An 18,719-nucleotide genomic window follows, 5' to 3' on the forward strand; every position below is an offset into this window, starting at 1 on the left:
ATACTTTTCAGTCTGCCACTGCAACACTGGGAAACACTGACTTATGGAAGGCCCTGCGTTACTTACGCCTGCTGTTGCCTTCTCAAGGATGTCGTAACGTTGTTTTTATATCGGATGGACACATTCAGAATGAGAGTGTGACCTTCCAGATTGTGAAAGATAATGTCCACTACACGAGGTTATTTACATGTGGTGTAGGGTAAGTACAAAGTTGGCTAGCAATTTCATTTGTTTAAAACTACTGATAATTTATTCCAAGTGAGAGGTTAATAAGCTGAGAACTGTCAGATGCCTGAGTGTACTGTCTTAATAGCAGCCTTCCACTGCCTGAAGGGGCTACAGAAAAGCCAGGAAGGGACTTTTTACCAGGGTGTGTAGTGAGAAGTTGAGGGGTAATGGTTTTAAGCTGGAAGAGGGGAGATTTAGGTTAGACATTAGGAGGAATGTCTTTAGTGTAAGGGTGGTGAGGCACTGGCACAGGTTGCCCAGGGAGGTTGTGGATGCCTCCTCCCTGGAAGTGTTCAAGGCCAGGTTGGATGGGGCTTTGAGTGGAAGGTGTCCCTGCACATGCAAGGAGTTTGGAACTAGATTATCTTGGAGGTGTCTTCCACCCCTAGCCATTCTACTGATATGCTATCAGTATATCAGTACAACTACACTAGTAGTTGTATTTTTTTATTATTTAATTGTAATTTGTTTTGTAAGGTAACTACTTAAATGCAAAGTAACCACTAAACTTCTCAATTATCAAAAGAACAGGCAAAACCTCACTGAAATTCACTGCAATGTAGTTTGACTGTTTTCAGTAACAACAAAGTAGAAAGATACATGGATGACTGAAATTACTTTAAAAAAAAAATTTAAAGGGTTACAGTTACATTCTTCAGGTTGCAAGGCATAAATGGGAAAGGGTCAGGGAGGTGTTAAATTCTTACCCTATTGTGGGAGAGCTGGCAAGGATACATCAAAATAAAGAGCAGTGCCGAGGGTCATGTTCTTCTAGGACTATTTTCTTTTTAATGACACCTTCACCATAGCTCCTGCAACATTTCCCATATCTCACAGCCGTGGGCCCTGTCCTAGCACTGGGCAAGCACACCCTTCAGGCCCCATACCAGACATCCCAGTGCTTTTCCAGAGTGATCTTATGTTATGATGGTGTGTTGCATCAACTCACAATAAAGAACAGACAGTATGTGTCCATTAGCTGCACACTGACACAATTTTAAATGTATTTACATTCCTGCTATGTTCATGTTCAGCGTATTTACATTCACTGATTATTGGTTATTGGTATAATGGAACTAGGCCTAGAAATGGATGACCTCAGTTCTGCTAGTCTGAGAGGGCATGCCTTTTATTGCTTCCTCTACACCACTAACATTTGCCTAACCTTAAACCCAAGTTGTTACATGTTCTTAGCATAGATACAATTGTACTACTTAATATTGACTTGAGGGGTTTTGGTGAGGATTCACTAGGTCACTAAGACTGTGGTATGGCGGTGAGGAGGAATGAGTCTACTTTCTGTCCAACAAAGATATTCAAGGCTTTCCTCACCCAAAAGAATTCTCATCTGCTTAATTTTTCTCCTTTAATCCTCTATAAAGCTCTCATTTATATATATGCCTATGAAATAGCTTCACAGTAGTCAGACTGTTAGTGAGCAGAGCCTGCTGTTCCATCGGGCTAATAAGTGTTACCATATAACCATAGAATGTCTTGGGTTGGAAGAGACCTCTAAAGGTCATCTAGTCCAACCCCCCTACAATATGCAGGGACATCTCACACCAGAACAGATAGCTCAGAGCCCCATCAAGCCTGACCTTGAATACATATTGGTTATATCCATGTTGTTCAGATAGTAGCATTTCCCAGCTGATGCTGGAGGTAGCTGTAAGATAGCTGTGTCCATGCAAAGTAGCTCTGAGATTTATGTCAAGTAGTTCATGATCAGGATCATTGATGCAGCCTCACTGGTGTTTGAACTTAAGTTGATTTCTCTGCACAGCTCACCACTGGGATATGTAAAAACTCATGTACCATGTAATTTCCTCAAATGTTTGAAATCTCTACTAAAGCAGCACAGTCATTGGCTCAGTTGCTTTCAGTTCGCCTGTCTCCTGATAAAGGGGTAACATTTTAAAAATTCAGATTCAAAAAGCTTGCAGTATTAATTGGAAGCAAAATATTTAGAAATATTTAATAGAATAATTTAATTCAACAATTACATAAATAATTTTATTTGTTAGTTCCACAGCAAATCGACACATGCTGAGATCTCTGTCCCAATATGGTGCTGGAGCATTTGAATACTTTGACTCAAAATCAAAGTGTAACTGGGAGGCAAAGGTACATTTATAAATCTTTAATATACTTGGTATGTGATAATTTTCTGCTATATCAATATCTGCTATTGCCTAACTTCAGTATCTCAAAATGGGAATTACTACTATAATTGCCCCTGAGTGGCAAAACATGGCTTTACTTCTGACACAGGACACAGTCCATCTATAACGTTGTCCTTTCTATAGCCATGAGGCCTGTAGTAATTGTACTCTGTGACTTTGGACTTCCAGCACATCTAGAAGTTTCAGGCAATCCAGGACCCCATGTGTGCTCTTCCATTTCCATATATGTGTTACGTGTCTACAGCACTATGACAGTAGAGAAGCTGATACAGCAAGGTTGATATCTGGCATATTTTTTCCTGAGGAAATTGATAAGAGCATAGATTTCCTCTCTTGCTGTTCAGGCTGTCATTTGAGTGATATATGCAGAACTATACAGAGCAAGCTATGGAGTTGTGCAGAACTGTTCACATATCTCAGAGTTCACGTGTAGGAGATGGTGCTAAGTGTAGCATGCCATATTCCCTAGCCTGTTTGGCAACCCTGGTGAACAGAAGCTTTACTCTCAATTTCAACTTTCAGTTAAAAGAAATATATTATTCCAGAAGTTGGAACAATAATGAGTGAATGATTCTCCTTATTACCTCCAAACACTAGGTTAATTTTTTTATCAGGAATAGTATGTGTCTTGTTTCAGTTGTTAAAAAATTAGTTCCATTCATATGGGAAATATGTTATTTTCTAATAAGTTTTCCTTTGAAAGCATACTAACAAACAGAGCTAATTTGTTTTGCTTCTTTACACAGATACAGAGCCAAATATCTAGAATATTTTCTCCAGAATGCAGATCAATTTCTATTAAATGGCAACAGTTTGACAGAGGTGCACCAGAGCCAATGCAGGCTCCTGCCCAAATACAGTCTTTATTTAACAATGAGAGGCTTCTCGTCTATGGATTCATCCCTCACTGTACTCAGGTAAAGTCTGGCATATGCATGCACTACATGATAGAAATTCACATGCAAAACAATCACAAAGGACATACATTCTACTATATATCCTCTACACAGCATACACGTATCTTCTTTTTCATGGCTAAATAGAATTAAGTTACTGTTCAATTCTCATTATTAGTCTTTCCTCTAAGAAGTAGAAAGGAAAAAGTTACCTAGTTTAATGTTCTGTCACTGTGTTTTGATAAATACAAGATTCCTTTACTTGTGAATGTCCCCTTGTAAGGGGAAATATGTATAAACCTAGATAGGCAAAAAGATTTGAGTTGTATTTGGGAGACAGAACAGTATGTATGTGTGCTGGTAATACACCATGAGAGAGAAAGAAACAGTATTTTTGTGTTGTTTTTTTTCTTTTAGGCCACCTTAAGAGCAATAGTAAATGACGAAGAACTACAGACTGTGGTGTCAACTACGGAGCTACAGAAGACAACAGGAACAGTGAGTTTGGCCAACATGATTTGTACATGCCAGAGTCAGACAAACTACTTTAAACAGCCACTTGCTGCTTCACGCTCTTTTGATGGAATTGAAATGCCTGTTTTCAGCAGCTCTTGCACTTTTATTTTTGCTTCTGGTGTTTTAACGCAGACTTTCAGTTTTCAGACTTTTAAAGGGAAACTGTTTTACACAGAAGTGTCACCTTTCTCTGTGTTTTCTAACACAAAACTTAAGCGTTGGGCTTTAGCTTTATCCTTGGGTTGCCTGTTCTTCAGGTGACCTCTGTGAAGAAGCTGCTGCAGCATTCTCTTTCTTGTTGTAAACTGTTCCTGTGTGGAACATCTGATCACCAGTCTGTCATCTCTAGAAATGTAGAGAAGAGACAGTAAAGTGTTACTGGCCTTTCCTCTGCTTCATTAACAATGAAGTGAGGAGTCTTTATGTAGAGGAAAGCATAGCACCCATCTTGAAAAGGAAAACAAGCTAAAAAGAACCGTTTATTAAATCTAACAGATGTCTACACTTAAATAATCAAAACGAAAGCCAACTTTCAGTAATAATTCTCATATGACTGTTACCCCTTCCCCACTAGGGGAAGCTGATTTGTTTTCAATTTGTTCCCTGCTTAGTGTAATCTACTTTGAAAGCTACTACTGTGGATTGGTGTTCATGGATATATTGGTTGTATTGATTTCCATAAGGACAGTTAGTTTCCAGGAACATGTCCTTCTCCAGGCAAATAAAACTGGCAAGTAGATGCAATGTATTTGCTTACCATAATGAATTTTTACTTATATAAAAATACCTGTAATTCAAATTCCAGATGAAGTTATAAAAAAGTTTTTAAAGGTGTAAACTGAAATGGCAGAATTATAAAAAGAGGGTCAAAATTTGAAACAAATTATTATTTATAGATGCTTTAGATCAACTCTGGGGATTCCAACCTGTTTCTTTTGCCAGTTTACCTCAGCTGAAAAAGTAATTATTTGCTTAAGGGATTTTCTTCAGAAATGGCTCTTTGGCATCTATCATATTCTTCCAAAAATGAGTCAGTGGGAATGTTTTGGCAATTGGAACTGGAATACAGCTGGATTTTACCACATTTTCCCTGCAAAGGTTCCTCTTTTTGTTAGCTTTAACATATTGAAGACACCAAAATTGTTTTTATTTTCTATAAAAGACTGGCTTAGTTCTATATTTCCCTTTTCTGCATACAACCCCTCAGGTCAAGAACTGGTTGATTATGCTAGATGTACTGATTTTTTTAAAGTTGAACACTCTAGACTCACTTTAATTTCCCCCCAAATTCTGTATTTTTATGGACAGGATTAATTTACCAAACTTCACTTATGTAGATACTGTTCTTTAAATCTGACATAGGTGTCCAGGCTCTGTTTACAGTCATTGGAGAAAAATGTGTACATACAGAAGGGGCATTTTACCTGTTTTAGTTGGCTGTTTCAAATTGGGATTAATTGCCTTGTGGAGTTTTTCTTTTTGCTTACATGCCTGCCTTTTTTTCTCTCTCCCTTGACTCTAAGGAATGGGCACAACAAGTAAGCCTGGGGATTTTTTAATTAATTAAGTGAAATAAAAATGTACATTAGGTGCAGGTGGTGATTGCTCTTAAAATGAAAATTTAGCTTGACCCTTCCTTAGAGAATGGGATTCTGTGTAAATATGGAAGCTTATTTTTTGAAGCTGTACCCCATAAATGAGAGGAGGAAAATATTAATTTTTTTAAAAAGGTACTGCTATTTTTATGATCAGTTTTGTTTTCTGTCTAGGTGCTGCACAAACTTGCAGCAAGAGCTTTCATTAATGACTATGAAGATGGGATTCTTCACGAGAATGAAACAGAACATGAGGTTTGATAATCTGAAATAAAAACTATCTATTTAAAATGCTAAATAGCAAACTTCAATAGAACAGAAAAAAATTCTTGCTTTGTTAAACATAACTAGAGGGTTGCAATCCTAATATAATTTTAACATTAAAGTCACCATATAGTAATATCTTCCCAGATAAGATTTTGAAAAATTTTGGGACAGCCTTTTCTCCTTCATGACAAGAATGTCCTCTACTGGCATACTAGGTACATATTTTTCCTAATCTATACCCTGTCATTGTAGGCCACTGGTGATTCTTCTTTTCCTGTAACATGTACAATTTTAGTTTTGTGAAGATCAATACATATTAGTCCAGCTAAAGTTTGCAGCATTTGTACAGGATATGGTGGAAGATAATGACCTGTGTTTTAGACACAGACTTAATGATCTGTTGATCTGTTAAAAAATTACTTTTAGGTATTAAAAAAAAATATTGCCATCTTGGCTTGTTTGAGACTTTAGACCAATTCTTCTTATAAAATACAGCTGCTTCTTACACTAGAAGGAGGATAGAAACAAAAGAAGTCTAACTAGAGGAGATTCATGTCCCTGCCCAAAGCTGAGTGAGGGAGTAGAAAAGGATAGAAGGGAGCAGACAGGCAGGCTAGTGTATTCACATGAGCTCTTCCTTTTGCATGTCCCTATTTAGAGTGCCTGTGTTTATAGATATGTGTTCAGTTTTGACATCAACATTTCTTTCAGCTGATCATATTTTTTCTCCCTGTTCCATTTGTTAATACTTAACAATCTAGATGAAGAAACAAACCTTGAAAAACATGATTATTCATCTCAGCTTGGAGAACTCAATTATAAGCCAGTTTACAAGCTTCGTTGCAGTTGAGAAACGGGTATGTTTTCTATATATCTTGTTCCCACTAGCTTGTCTGTCAGAAGATTCTAAATTCTGTAACCTTGTGCATACCAAAACCAGTCTTCCTTTTGCTTAACAATTATTATTCTTTTACAGTAGAGCTAAAACTATGATTTCTTCCATTATTTTGGTTTCTTCTGCAGTATTGCAAGGTATTTCCTTGTCTGTCTCTTACACTGCTTGTCTTTACAATCAAAGTTTGTCAGTCTGTGTGTTCCCGTTGTGATTTCCTACAAGGGTTTGTAATTCCTGATAGTGTTCTGGGAGCCAGACAAGTCAATCCCAGCTGAAGAGTACTCCTGAATCCTTGGTGCATAAGCCACGGGACCCTTTCTCATAAAATGTAAGGATTCCAAACTATAGCAAACTGGCCACTCTAGCCATGGACTGCTGCAATGATGGACTTTGTATTAGCAAAAGTCATGCTAAGGGAGTCTGTGTCAGGTGGGAGAGTAAAGGAAAGTAAAGGAAACACAAGGAAAGTAAAACTTGAAAAGTCTCTCTTTAATATTGCAGTACACTATGGAACTTTTTCATTTGTTTTCAGTATTAGAACAGTTGTAGGAGAAACAAAAGCTTTGCAGAAAATGGAAATAAATGCTTATAAATTACAGCCTTGAAATTCAAGAGTCAGTAAGAGTGTTCAAATGGAAGGCTGTATCATGATAAACAAGATTATATCAATTGGATTAAGTATTAGGTGGGGCACAGAGAATGGGAATTAATCTGACCAAACACGTGTGTACATTTAGCAGCAAGTCATGTTTGCCTTCCTCTCATGGTGAATAGAAATAAATAGATATATTTCTAGAGCTTGATTCATCTTATCCTGAAGTTAAATACCTAAACCTGTACAGAATAATTTTATCAGGGTCTTTTTCTCAGCACTGATTATAGGTGTTACCTGTAGTCACTGTTTCAGATTCAAGGATCACCTCCTCCAATCTCAAGAACAGTCTATCCCAATGAACAGAAGTCAGGCAAAAATGCCAGGAGGCCTGGCATAAACATGGACGAACAAAGAACTTCTGGAAAAACTCAAACATAAAAGGAAAGTATACTAACAGTGACAGCTATCTGAGCATGCTGAGACATCATTAGGAAAGCAACTACAGGCTGGTCAGTCTGACCTTAATCCCTGGGAAGGTGAATAATTAAGCAGTCAGGAGTAGACAACAAGGATTCACCATGGGGAAGTCATACTTGACCAACTTGATAAACTTTGAAAATGTAATGACTGATTCAGTAGACAAGGGGAAAGCAATGGATAATGTCTCTCTTGACTTCAGTAAGGTCTTTGACACTGTCTCCCATAGGATGCTCATACAGAAGCTGATGAAATTATGGGCTGGATGAGCAGACAGTGAGGTGAATTGAAAAACTGGCTGAATGGCAAGGCCCACAGGGTCATGATCAGTGGCACAAAGTCCAGTTGAAAACCAGTGAAAACCAGTACCAATGTACCCCAGGGGCCAACAGTGGAGCCTGTCCTGCTCAAAATATTAATTAATGTTCTGGATGATGAGACAGAGTTGTATCTTCAGCAAGTTGTTAGTGGTTGTCATGGTTTCACTCAGGGTCGATAACAACGCTCTTGATCCCCTCCCCCTCCCATCCAGGTAGAGAAGGAGAGAGAGAAAAAGAGAGAGACTTGGCTGGATTGAAAACTAAACTACACAGCTTTAATTAAACACTAATGATGAAAGAAAATACATACAATTATATACAAATATGTTCAGGAATGAGCAAACCCCTATTGCCTCCCCCCACCCCCAGCATCTCCTGAGCTGTGAACAGCCCCAACAAGTGCCGGAGCTGCCGGAGAGAGCGCAGAGTGAGGAGGGTCAGGAGAGCTCCAGCCTGGGGGTTGGTGGTGATGGATGGACGGAGTCCTCCCTGGACACCTGCCATGGATGGGAGAGAAGGGAAGAAGAAGCAGGAACGAAGTTGTTTTCTATGATCTCTGACCTTCCTCTGAGCTTACGTAGATATATGGAATGGAATATCTCTGGCCAATTTTGCTGTCTGTCTAACTCAGCCTCCTACGGAGAAGTCACAAATCTCCTGGTAGTGTCTGAGCCAGCAGGGCAAAGATGTGACCTTGGAGTCCCAACAATAACATAAACATTCCAGTGTTACCAGTCTTCCCTACAGAAGGAAAAAAAAAATCAGTAAAAGTGGCTTCATCCTGGCTTAAAATAGGACATGATACAAAACTGAGAAGAGTGGCTGATGCACCAGAGGGTCATGTTGCCAACCAGAAGTATCTCAATGGGCTGGAGAAATGGGCTGACAGGAACCTCATGAAGTTCAAAAAGGAGAACTTTTACAGCTTTTTACAGTGTCCAAAATGGTTCTTTCATCATCACAATTCACTGTTTCACATGGTATATAAATATAAATAAAAGTAGATCTGCATGAAGAATTCAGTGGAGATGCTGAATAAAACAAGCATACCTTTTCCTATTGTTACTGTTTCATTTTGATGTCTACAGTACTATGAAAAACAATACCAGTAGCACAGGTACATTAGAAGAGTTAGATTTTTCTGGAAATAACCCTTTCCTGAGTAACAACTGCAACATTTGCAATCAAAGATCAAAAGATAGGTATACATTCCTAAAAACATCTAATCAAAAAGCAATTATAAAATGCAATTATATGAAGTTATTAGAAATTCCCAGCTCAAGGACTACTTTTCAATATAAGATCACTCAACTGAGTCAATATTAGTATCTTTCTGTAATGCACCTGAATACTCCATCTGGTACATAACAGAAGCAGTATATTGCAGAGTAGCAAGGGAACACCTGTGTGATTTCATAAACTGGTTGTTTACCAAGGGTGTCAACAGATTCTTGTCTCTCATTCTCATTTTTATGGATCTGTTTTTGCAGTTCTTCAAAGGCTTCACTTTCCCCTCTGAGGACACAGACTGCTAGAATGTTATGTTTTAATTATGTCTGTAAATATCATAGCTTTAATGTCATTTCCAGTCTAGGATGACTTTTTTGACCCAGTGGAACAAAACATTGCAGACATTTTAAGGCAAAAGCACCTACACAACACAATGCAGTACCATGCAAAATACCCAAAGCATCCCATTCAGCTTGACACTGTATTACCCTTTGTAATTTGTCTTCTTAACATGATTCTGCAGAATGCAATGTATTTTAAGCACGTTAATAATAATGCTTATGTTTGCTTTCCTTTAAAGGACAGCAATAGGATTCTGACCAAAAAAACTGCCTAAGATTTGGATTTTGTTTTGATTCTGGGCATTTGAACAACTTATACATACAAATATATACTGTCCACCTTTATATTTCATGTGAATTTATTTAGTGACAACACAATGTCCCTCAATATAGTAAAAAATGTGACATTACATTTACTGGGTTTTTTGTATATACTGTGTATTTTTAATGTGCTGCATTATCTGTTTATCCCCCGTTTTCTATACATTTCAAACTCACAAAGAAAAATGCAGTCTCTAGAATCACAGAATCATTGAATGGTTTGGGTTGGAAGGCCCTTTTCAGGTTTGTAACTGTGATGCATTTTTATTTAGGATGCTGCTGAAACTTCTGCTGCTGATGCTCCAAACATCCTGGAAATTATAGCTCAAGAAGATGTAGATTTTTTACCTTACATGGACTGGGATGGAAAGGCAATGGATTATGGCTTCATATTTGCTGGAGGAGTTAGCTATACCCCGGTAACTAACCTATGTTCTTATTGCTAGCTTGCTAAGTATACTAGCCAATTGTGGTAACTTTGGAGGAACCTGACCCAAAAATATCATGAGTGCAGCAGAAGTTTTGAGAGACAACTTGATACTACAGCCTTCTTCTCCCTTCCAGAAGAATCAAACACCTGTTAGAGCATTCTCTCCTAAGAATATCCTAGTGTAGATGGAGCTTTACATTCAGCTCTGAGAAACTGAGAGGGAGAGGAGGGGAGTTTCAAGGAAAATCCAGGTATTTATCCATAAGAAAGTCTTCACTAGCAGAGAGGTACAGGCAAAGCAGAGAGACTATGGGGAATGGGGATAAGCATGACTGGAAGAAGTCATATTGCTGGCATGCAATGGGACAATCTCTGGAATGAGGAGGGAGCAATGAGAGAAACCTGCACAAGTGACATTGGATGTTTGCTGGTTATGGTAGCTCTCTCTTGACTTTGGAAACTACAAGAGATGCCTGCATCAATTAGCCAGCAGGTGTAATTCTGTCAGTCTGTGAAGTCTTAACTGATTAAAGCTTTATATCTCCAAATTGTGTAGGGGACACAAGAAAATAATTATTTGTCCATTAAATTATGTTACGCATGACCATGATAAACATTTAATACAACTCAGGAGCATCATCTCAGCCTGTAGTCTGTAACATATTAAGATTGTGAGCTATTTAGAATTATAATTGGGTGTGTGTTGTGTAACTTAAGTCAACTCATATAAAGCCATTTTCCTGATCCTTTGGCCCAAGAATTCCTAGGCAGAAGAGTACCAAACATACATGTTGATGTGTGGTGGCAGTATAGCCCAGGCTGACTAGTTTGAATGCAGCAGCTACTGGATCTCAGCTGATACATGTGCCAGAATTGCAGCAGAAGCAGAATCCACACTTCATTTTGTGTAGATCCTTCTTCTGTGTATGTACAACAGTATTTTACAGCAGAACTTCCTTGCCTCATAATTATATTAATAATTTGAATCTTAATAATGTAAAATACCTCTCTGCTCATATTTTATCACAATTCCTCTGAATTTGCCTGGTATACGATAGAATAGGGTAAGAAATGTTTAGTTTAACTGATATATTACTTTCATTTTGAACATATGAATGACAGTATAATGATACTCCACACTATATTAGAAGAAGTACTGTTTTGATTACTAATTCTGGAATAATCTTGTTTCCTTGTAATTTTACTGAACAGGCATGTTCCTCATCTGTACAACATTTTTGTTCAGCTGATTTCCAAGGTGAACCTGCAGGCTTCCAGTTTCAGTCTTCAGGCGTTCCTGTTAGTCAAAAGAGCATCTCATCAAAAAACAGGGCACAGAGCTTTGCCAGTGTTTCTGATCTTGAAAGTGATGTTGACAGCCTCAAATCAGATTCCAGTTTGGATGGAGATACCACAATAGAGACATCTGGAACAAGGTCTCCTTCACCACATTGCTTGCATCTGCTGGAAGATACTGAACTTCCCTCGTTAGGAACTGCTCTGACTCAACACAATTCACTTCAGGCACCTGCACTTAGAAAATCTGGTGTTTTCATGGATGTTCCTAAACCTGCTTCTCCTCCTGCTTCTCCCCTTTGCTCTTCTTTTCTAGAATTGGTGGGAGGCATGAAACCACTTTATTCTCCTTGTGTTCCTCCTCCAATGGTGGGTTCAGCATTGTTTGGTTCACCTACCCCCACATGCGCAAATTCTGAAAAGACTAATGTTGAAAACCAAGTCACTCCCGAATTCAGTGTTTTTAAAGGTGATAGATCAGCAACAGCAGTAGTGCGACTGGCAAAGAAAAAGTCAGTTCCAACCTGTAATGATCCAACTCCTGAAGAAGGATTTACTGGGGGCTTTAGTGCTGGGGTGAGTATTTCATCTGTAGGATGCTACAAATGTCATGCTGAAATCCAAGCTGCTTTCAGCTGATGAAAGCTCCCTTAAAGATTTGTGTTTCGAGGTTCGGGGGTGCACAGCCTGAAAAGAACATGGTAGGAGTGGTAATGAGGCTGCTTTCCAATTCAAGAAATCTGAACCTGCAATGCAGAAAGCATTCTTTTTTGTTTGTTTGGGTTTCAGTTACCTTTTTCAAAGTGATAAATCTGATACTCTGAATTCTGCCTCTTATTCCTTACTACTTTAATAGGCAACTTCTAAATGGAATTACTTTGTACCATGAAATAGTAGCTATATGAGTCTTTGTGGTAGAATGAGATTCTTAATGAGCATTATTCTGTTTGTTCAGGAACAGTTTTGCCATTCTATGCCAAGTCCTACGTTTCGGCCACTTTGTCGACGCCGTTTGGTAAATAGGAATGAAATTCCTGAACTCCAAGATCAGGTGCAGTACCCATCCTCTATTCATGCATTGCTAAAAATAAAATCTAAGCAGAAGGAGAAATTATCTTTGGAGACAAACATTGTGTACATTATTTGGGTTTTTTTTTGCTTTTAACTGATTTTATAAAGAGAATGATGACATCAAAGTCATGCTGTTTTTGTTCCTTTCATGGGCAATCCATCATGCTTAAGAAACAGTATAAAATCAGACCCAACAAGTGGTGATAACATCTCCAGAGAAAGTTTACTCTAGATTTGCCCAGTATAAGGCAGAACAGGGTAAGAAATTTTAATTTTGAACAATACATTTTAATTTTAATTTTAACATACAAATGGCAGTATAATGATAATGTGCATAATACCAGAAGACATACAGCTTTGATTAAAAAGAGAAAAAATGTCTCACTAACTCTGGAATTATTTCATTCCTTGTAATTTTGCTAAACAGGAACTTTCTCCAGCCGTGACTGATGTTTGTGCAAATGCTTTCCTAAGTGAAAGAGGAAGAACCTTTTTCAACCAGAAGGAGGTTTTTTTTAAAAAAAAAAGAGGAGTGGTTTATAAACTTTTAAATGCAATTACTTTGTGTCATGATGTAATAGCTGCATAGGTAATGGTGGTAAGGGTCTTAATTAACATTATCCTCTCCAGGAACAATCAAGGTGCTTTATAACACCAGATAAAGAAAGGATTCAACAGAGACGTGAGTTGACTTCTGTAAACTGGAAAGAAATTTTTGCACTCCAAAATCAGGTACAGTATGCAGAGGCTATTTGTGTATTACTAAAAAGACAACATAAATAGAAGGAAAAAAATATTTTTACTTTAATCCTGTTCTGAGAAAAAGCAAAGTACATTTCTAAAATGTTTATAAACAGGTTTTACAAGTGTATGATGACATCAGTCATACTATGTTTTTATTCATTTCATGGGCAACTCAGCAATGGGTATGTGAAGAACAGTATAAAATCAAGACCAACAGGTAGAAATGCATCTCCAGAACCTTGTTTTACAGCCTCCATCAGTCTGCAGCTTAAGGACTTACTGGGACAAGTATAAAAACATACAGGGGAAGCTAAGTGGAAGAAGTGGATGCAAGTAATGCACATTATGCAAGAAAATAAAAAGTAGTTGGGTTTTAGAGGAGAGAGATGTTGCAGCAGGAACTTCCACTGGAGTGTCAGACCAATTGCTAGGGAAACTGAAGGAAACTGTAATGTCCAAGAATCCTGCAGGAAAATGTTTACTCTTGTTGTTTTTGGTATGTCCTGTGTGGTGGGAAAAGTCCCTGTCCCACAGTTTGGTGAGCTTACCAGCTTAAGGAGTGAGGTCATGATCAACAATCAGATTGTGAGTGTCACAGTCAGTATCTGTAAGTGGTAAACTGATGGAGGTTTTTTCAAGAGTATTACATGATCCAAATGAAGAAGCCACTGTGGAATGTCCCCAGTGGAAACTCCTCTCATTAATTGACAAAGTGGCCATTCAGCCTGGTGAAATGTTGAATTCCCTTTCCCCTGGAGTACATCCTGTACAATAGACTCAGTAAGTCTTCCAGATGTCCCAGCTTCATGTTCCTTTGTGCAGCAGAGTCCACCTAGTATTTGCACCCTCATGACTCTCTTACTATTGCATCATTCTGTGTGTGATTTATGATTGTGATTTACTTCTGTGGGAATTTACTTTCAAAGTGCCGTTCAAGGTATTTTCTTTTTCAGCAGAATTGCCACTTCTTGAATTTTAAAACCAAAAGTTTCTCAGGTTTTTTTATGCTAATTGAACTTAATATTCAATTTTTCACATAATTTGGATAATTTACTATCTAAACTTCCCCTTTAAGTCATATATTCTAAATTACAACAAATGATTATAAATTTGTGCCCATGGTTACAGTTTTCTAAGACATAAAGCTGCAAGGATGGGTAAAGCTTCAAAAGTATATTTAAATATTGAAGATAAGTATTTAAACATCCTGTTGAAAGCTTGTCTTCCATCTGACCTGAGGGTAATTGGCAGATTGGACCATTTGGCAGATAATTTTACTCATGAGTTCTCTAATTAAAACAATAACGGAATAGGATTGGTTTTGTTAATATCGCATTTAACAACATATATATTAAACTTAATAATTGTATAGAGACTGCATTTTCAGCAGAGGAGAGGAATCCTGTATTGTTTCTTTTGAGTAAGGAGAATGCTTATTTCTTAGCACCTTTAAAACTAATTTTCAGAAGGAATTTTTTTGAAATAAATTTGCAAAGGCTACGTTGTCAGTGTGTATATTTTATATTAGAGTGATTTAAAAGTGACATTGTTCTTACTGTAAAAGGGTTTTTTTACCAGGTAGGCCAACTACAACATTCTGGGTCAATTACAGATATTTGATGGTATATAAAGGATTTTTGAAGTTTAATATTTGAATCACCTATATGGATTATGTGGGTTTCAGTTTTTGAGTTTATGAGAGCTTTTTAAAAAAATATTTAAAGTAATTCTCCTGTGCCTATTTTGTTCTTGCCAAGTACATTTTCAATATCCTGGATCTTTGGCTTATACCTATCTTTCTTTATTCTGTAGGATGGCTCTTGGAATCTCAGTCCACAGTTGGGAAAAATCTTGAAATTTGATGTTGATAATTTAATTAACAATTTCCTTATTAGAAAAGGCATTCAGTCACTTGGTAAATATTTTTCTGTCATTAAAAAGCAGTACATTGTGATATATTTCCTATCCATGTGTGTTTCTACACTATATGTCTATTGGAACTCTCACTAAGAAATGCTTAGAATTTAATTTGATCTCTTAAAAGTTTTCAAAAGTGCCTGATTTTAATAATACAGTTTTTTAAAAAATTCTCTCACAATATAGTGTCCTGATTGCTAAGCACATTTCCTGGAAAAATGTGTGGAGGTTGTGAGATAGTTGGAGTAGGAATAGGGGTTCTTTTATCTCAATTATTGTATCTGCTATATTAATATCTACTAAAGAAAAAAAAAAAAAAGGAAGAAAAGTCTCTCCTAGGAGAGAGGCAGAGATCACTTCTGCTTTTCACATTTCAAATAATGTGAATAGTATTTATCTAATTTTTCCCTACAAACACACTGCCTGCAGCATTCAGTGTGCATTCCTGTAGAGACTTTGCTGTTTGATTCTGTCAGTTGGTGCACTTTGCTGGCAGCAGAGCAGAAAACTTTTGGGAAAAAAGACAGTTCCTTCTTTCTAAATCATTAGAAGGTGCAATCCTTCGTCAAAGGATGAAAATCTGACAAGTTTTCCAGTACTGCATGTATTAAAATCAAAGTAGATTAGGACCCAAGCAAACACAAACTGCAGAAATCCCAACAAAGTGTTAGCAAGTTCAAGTTTGAAAGCCAGGAGCATGTTGGTCAAATCACTCCTGTGAACACTCTTGACAGTAGTGACTATAAGGTGAAACAACTCAATAGCATTAGGAGAACTGATGTTTTAAAGGGATATGGAATGCATTGCAGAAAGTGCCTTTTCTGTTGTTGACAAATCATTTCATCAGTAACACCACTTTTCTTCTTTGTAGGTGCAAACAGAAAAGAAAAGCTGCTGCAGCTGATTGCCACTCTTCTTGTGCTACAGTTCATACGGTGCAGAAAGGAACTGAAAGGAATAGTTTTCAAAACACTGATGAAACTGGATGGCTCATCTAATTCAAGGTGTGCTTTTAATAATATCTTAGAGTGTAATGTAGCAATATAAACCTTCTCAACAAACAGAAGATCAGTTTTGTTATGTAGAGTCAGGATATGGTTGTAAAAGAGGGAATGGAAAGTAGTAATATTGGTGGAATGTGTTTTCTTGTAAGAGGATGGAGGGAGAAGGAGTGCTTTGCAAAATATGATACAAAAATTGAGAATTACAGAAAGTAGTAAAAGATATTTTATACTTCTTATTAGAATCATTGAATAATTCAGGTTGGATATGAACTCTGGAGCCCATCTCTTTCTTAAATCAGGGCCAATTCATATGGTGGCTAAATTGTTCAGGATCTTGCCCAGCTGAGTTTTAACCATCTTTAAGGATGGAGATTCGTCAGCCTCAACTTTTTACAGCCAGCCTTTGCCAGTGTCTAATTGCACTTAGTTTAGAAATTAGGAAAACAAAATCTGTTGGATTTTTCCTTCACGACACCTGTGCCTGTTGGCCTGCACCCTTTTATAGGATTATATTTATGGCTTGGTATTCTTCACAAGCTTACACCATAAAATATTCTGGACAAACTCTTGAAATCAGTAGAGCAGATGATTCTTTACAGCCCAACTTCTACCTTATCCTTTAACCATTGGGAATGCAGGTTCTGGATTATTCTGAACCCTGCCCCCCTCACTTCTCCATGTCCCTATTCTCTATGGTCTTTTGAATATAAGGTCCCTGCATCTGGAAATTCCCTTTTTTGGGGAGTGAAGTGAACAATTATCAGCTGGCAGGAAGAAAGACAAAGGTCTTAAAAAGAAGGGTGAAGGAACAGGCCTCCAGTCAATCTGGATTGCCCCAGCCACCAACTGATTGCTTGTGCCAAAATGGGAAGCTTTACACACTTCATACTTTACAGGGCATAAAGGATAAAGAAACAGTAAGGAAAGCCCTGGAAATCTTCCTCCCTCTTCTGAAATTCCTTGACAGAGGGAAAAACTGCTTCTATAATTTTGGCTGCTCTAGTCAGGAATACAAATGAAATTGCAGGCTGCTGGATGAAAGCAATTCTACCATATGTGAATGTACAAAGGAGGAGTCAAGTTGACCTTTATGAAATGCATAGACCTTCACTTTGGTGACTGGAATAGTGCAAATAAATGCAAGTAATAGTTATGAGTTCATATACTTCCCATCTGGAAGATTCTAAAAAGACAGGGCAGATGGTGATGTTTTCTGCATTAGATAATATTTTATACAATCTGGATCATAGTAGTATAGAAAAATTAATCTGTCAAAGAAGTATCATTAGAAGGAGTTATTTTCTTCTAGCTCCGTTGGTAGATTTACAAGGTTTTATTATAATAATAAAATTTTGTTTCTACATACAGTGGTGTTCATTGGGCCTTTGAGTTGATCACAAAAGCAACAGAGTGGGTAAGAAGAGCTGAAAAACAATTTCCATCTATTTGCTATCGACTTGAACTTGGGGAAAACTGGGATTCTGCCACCAAGAAGATACTGGGTATCAAGTTTATCTAACATTAATTATCTTTCTACTTAAAATATTTTCTCACATAATTCTTTAAGATAATGGCAGAGTTAGCTTTCCTTGCAGTTTTCCATAAAAAGTTGAAATTTATGACAATTGATTTTGTATTATTACTGAATAATAATTCTGATAGTCACAGACTTAAAGGTATGGAAATAAAGGGCCTTGTAGTTAAGTAAGTCTTGATTTTACATATATGTACTATTTTACTTACCTGTAACTCTCTTAAAAATACCTTAATAGTTCAGGGTTTTTTACATGAATCACTTTGGTTGACTGCGTATCACAAAAGTACTTTTATAATATCTGTGTTTTGATTTCTCCTAAAAATCTTACGTACTTTTTAAACGGCAAAGCAAGCATACTTCAGTAATGCAGTTAAATATTGCAGATGTGTTGTCAGATAAAAGAATGTGATCAACAAAGAACTAATAAATGTCTTCATATCAGTGGATGGTTTTGTAATTCTTACATTGTGCCTTAAAACGCAAACAGCAAAACTATTATCTCCTGCACTGCTTTTGTTATCAGTCATCGGTCAATTTGTGAAGACATAGGTCAGTTTTGTTACAAGGAATGAGTTGTTTTGTGTGGGTTTTTTTTCCTATTACTCTGTATTCTGATTTCATTCTGACAACCTAAGTGATAAGTTTTATTGTATACTGGGCCAAACACTGAAACCTATAAACAAAACCAGATTAAAAGGGATTTATTTCAATTTAATGGGCTTTTTCACACATTATCTCTTCTAAATGAAGGAGCTGCACAGAATCATGCTTTGGTACTTGGTGATGTGAGGCAATGTAGCTTGAGAGGTAGCAGGACTGCACTGAGGTGGGATCCCGTGTGCACAGAACATGCTCT

The 18,719-nt window shown here is 37.3% G+C and overlaps 1 protein-coding gene across 3 annotated transcripts in view; it reads left to right on the forward strand.

The window, feature by feature from the left end:
* Positions 1-18,578, forward strand: part of PARP4 (poly(ADP-ribose) polymerase family member 4) — a 49,266-nt gene extending 30,688 nt beyond the window's left edge. For 2 of the 3 annotated variants that reach the window (XM_051627251.1, XM_051627262.1), the window contains 13 exons: positions 12-199; positions 2,253-2,352; positions 3,158-3,328; positions 3,725-3,805; positions 5,593-5,673; positions 6,447-6,542; positions 10,137-10,283; positions 11,507-12,166; positions 12,546-12,641; positions 13,292-13,393; positions 15,218-15,320; positions 16,194-16,326; positions 17,695-18,578. In XM_051627251.1, coding sequence (XP_051483211.1) covers positions 12-199; positions 2,253-2,352; positions 3,158-3,328; positions 3,725-3,805; positions 5,593-5,673; positions 6,447-6,542; positions 10,137-10,283; positions 11,507-12,166; positions 12,546-12,641; positions 13,292-13,393; positions 15,218-15,320; positions 16,194-16,326; positions 17,695-17,845 — 2,109 coding nt within the window. In that variant the 3' untranslated portion in view covers positions 17,846-18,578. Of the gene's footprint in view, positions 1-11; positions 200-2,252; positions 2,353-3,157; positions 3,329-3,724; positions 3,806-5,592; positions 5,674-6,446; positions 6,543-10,136; positions 10,284-11,506; positions 12,167-12,545; positions 12,642-13,291; positions 13,394-15,217; positions 15,321-16,193; positions 16,327-17,694 lie in introns of those variants that run through there. The other variant, XM_051627272.1, reaches the window with a different exon arrangement.
* The last annotated feature ends 141 nt before the right edge of the window (positions 18,579-18,719 follow it).

Source organism: Apus apus, chromosome 1 (genome assembly GCF_020740795.1).
Source record: "Apus apus isolate bApuApu2 chromosome 1, bApuApu2.pri.cur, whole genome shotgun sequence".
Lineage (NCBI taxonomy): Eukaryota > Metazoa > Chordata > Aves > Apodiformes > Apodidae > Apus > Apus apus.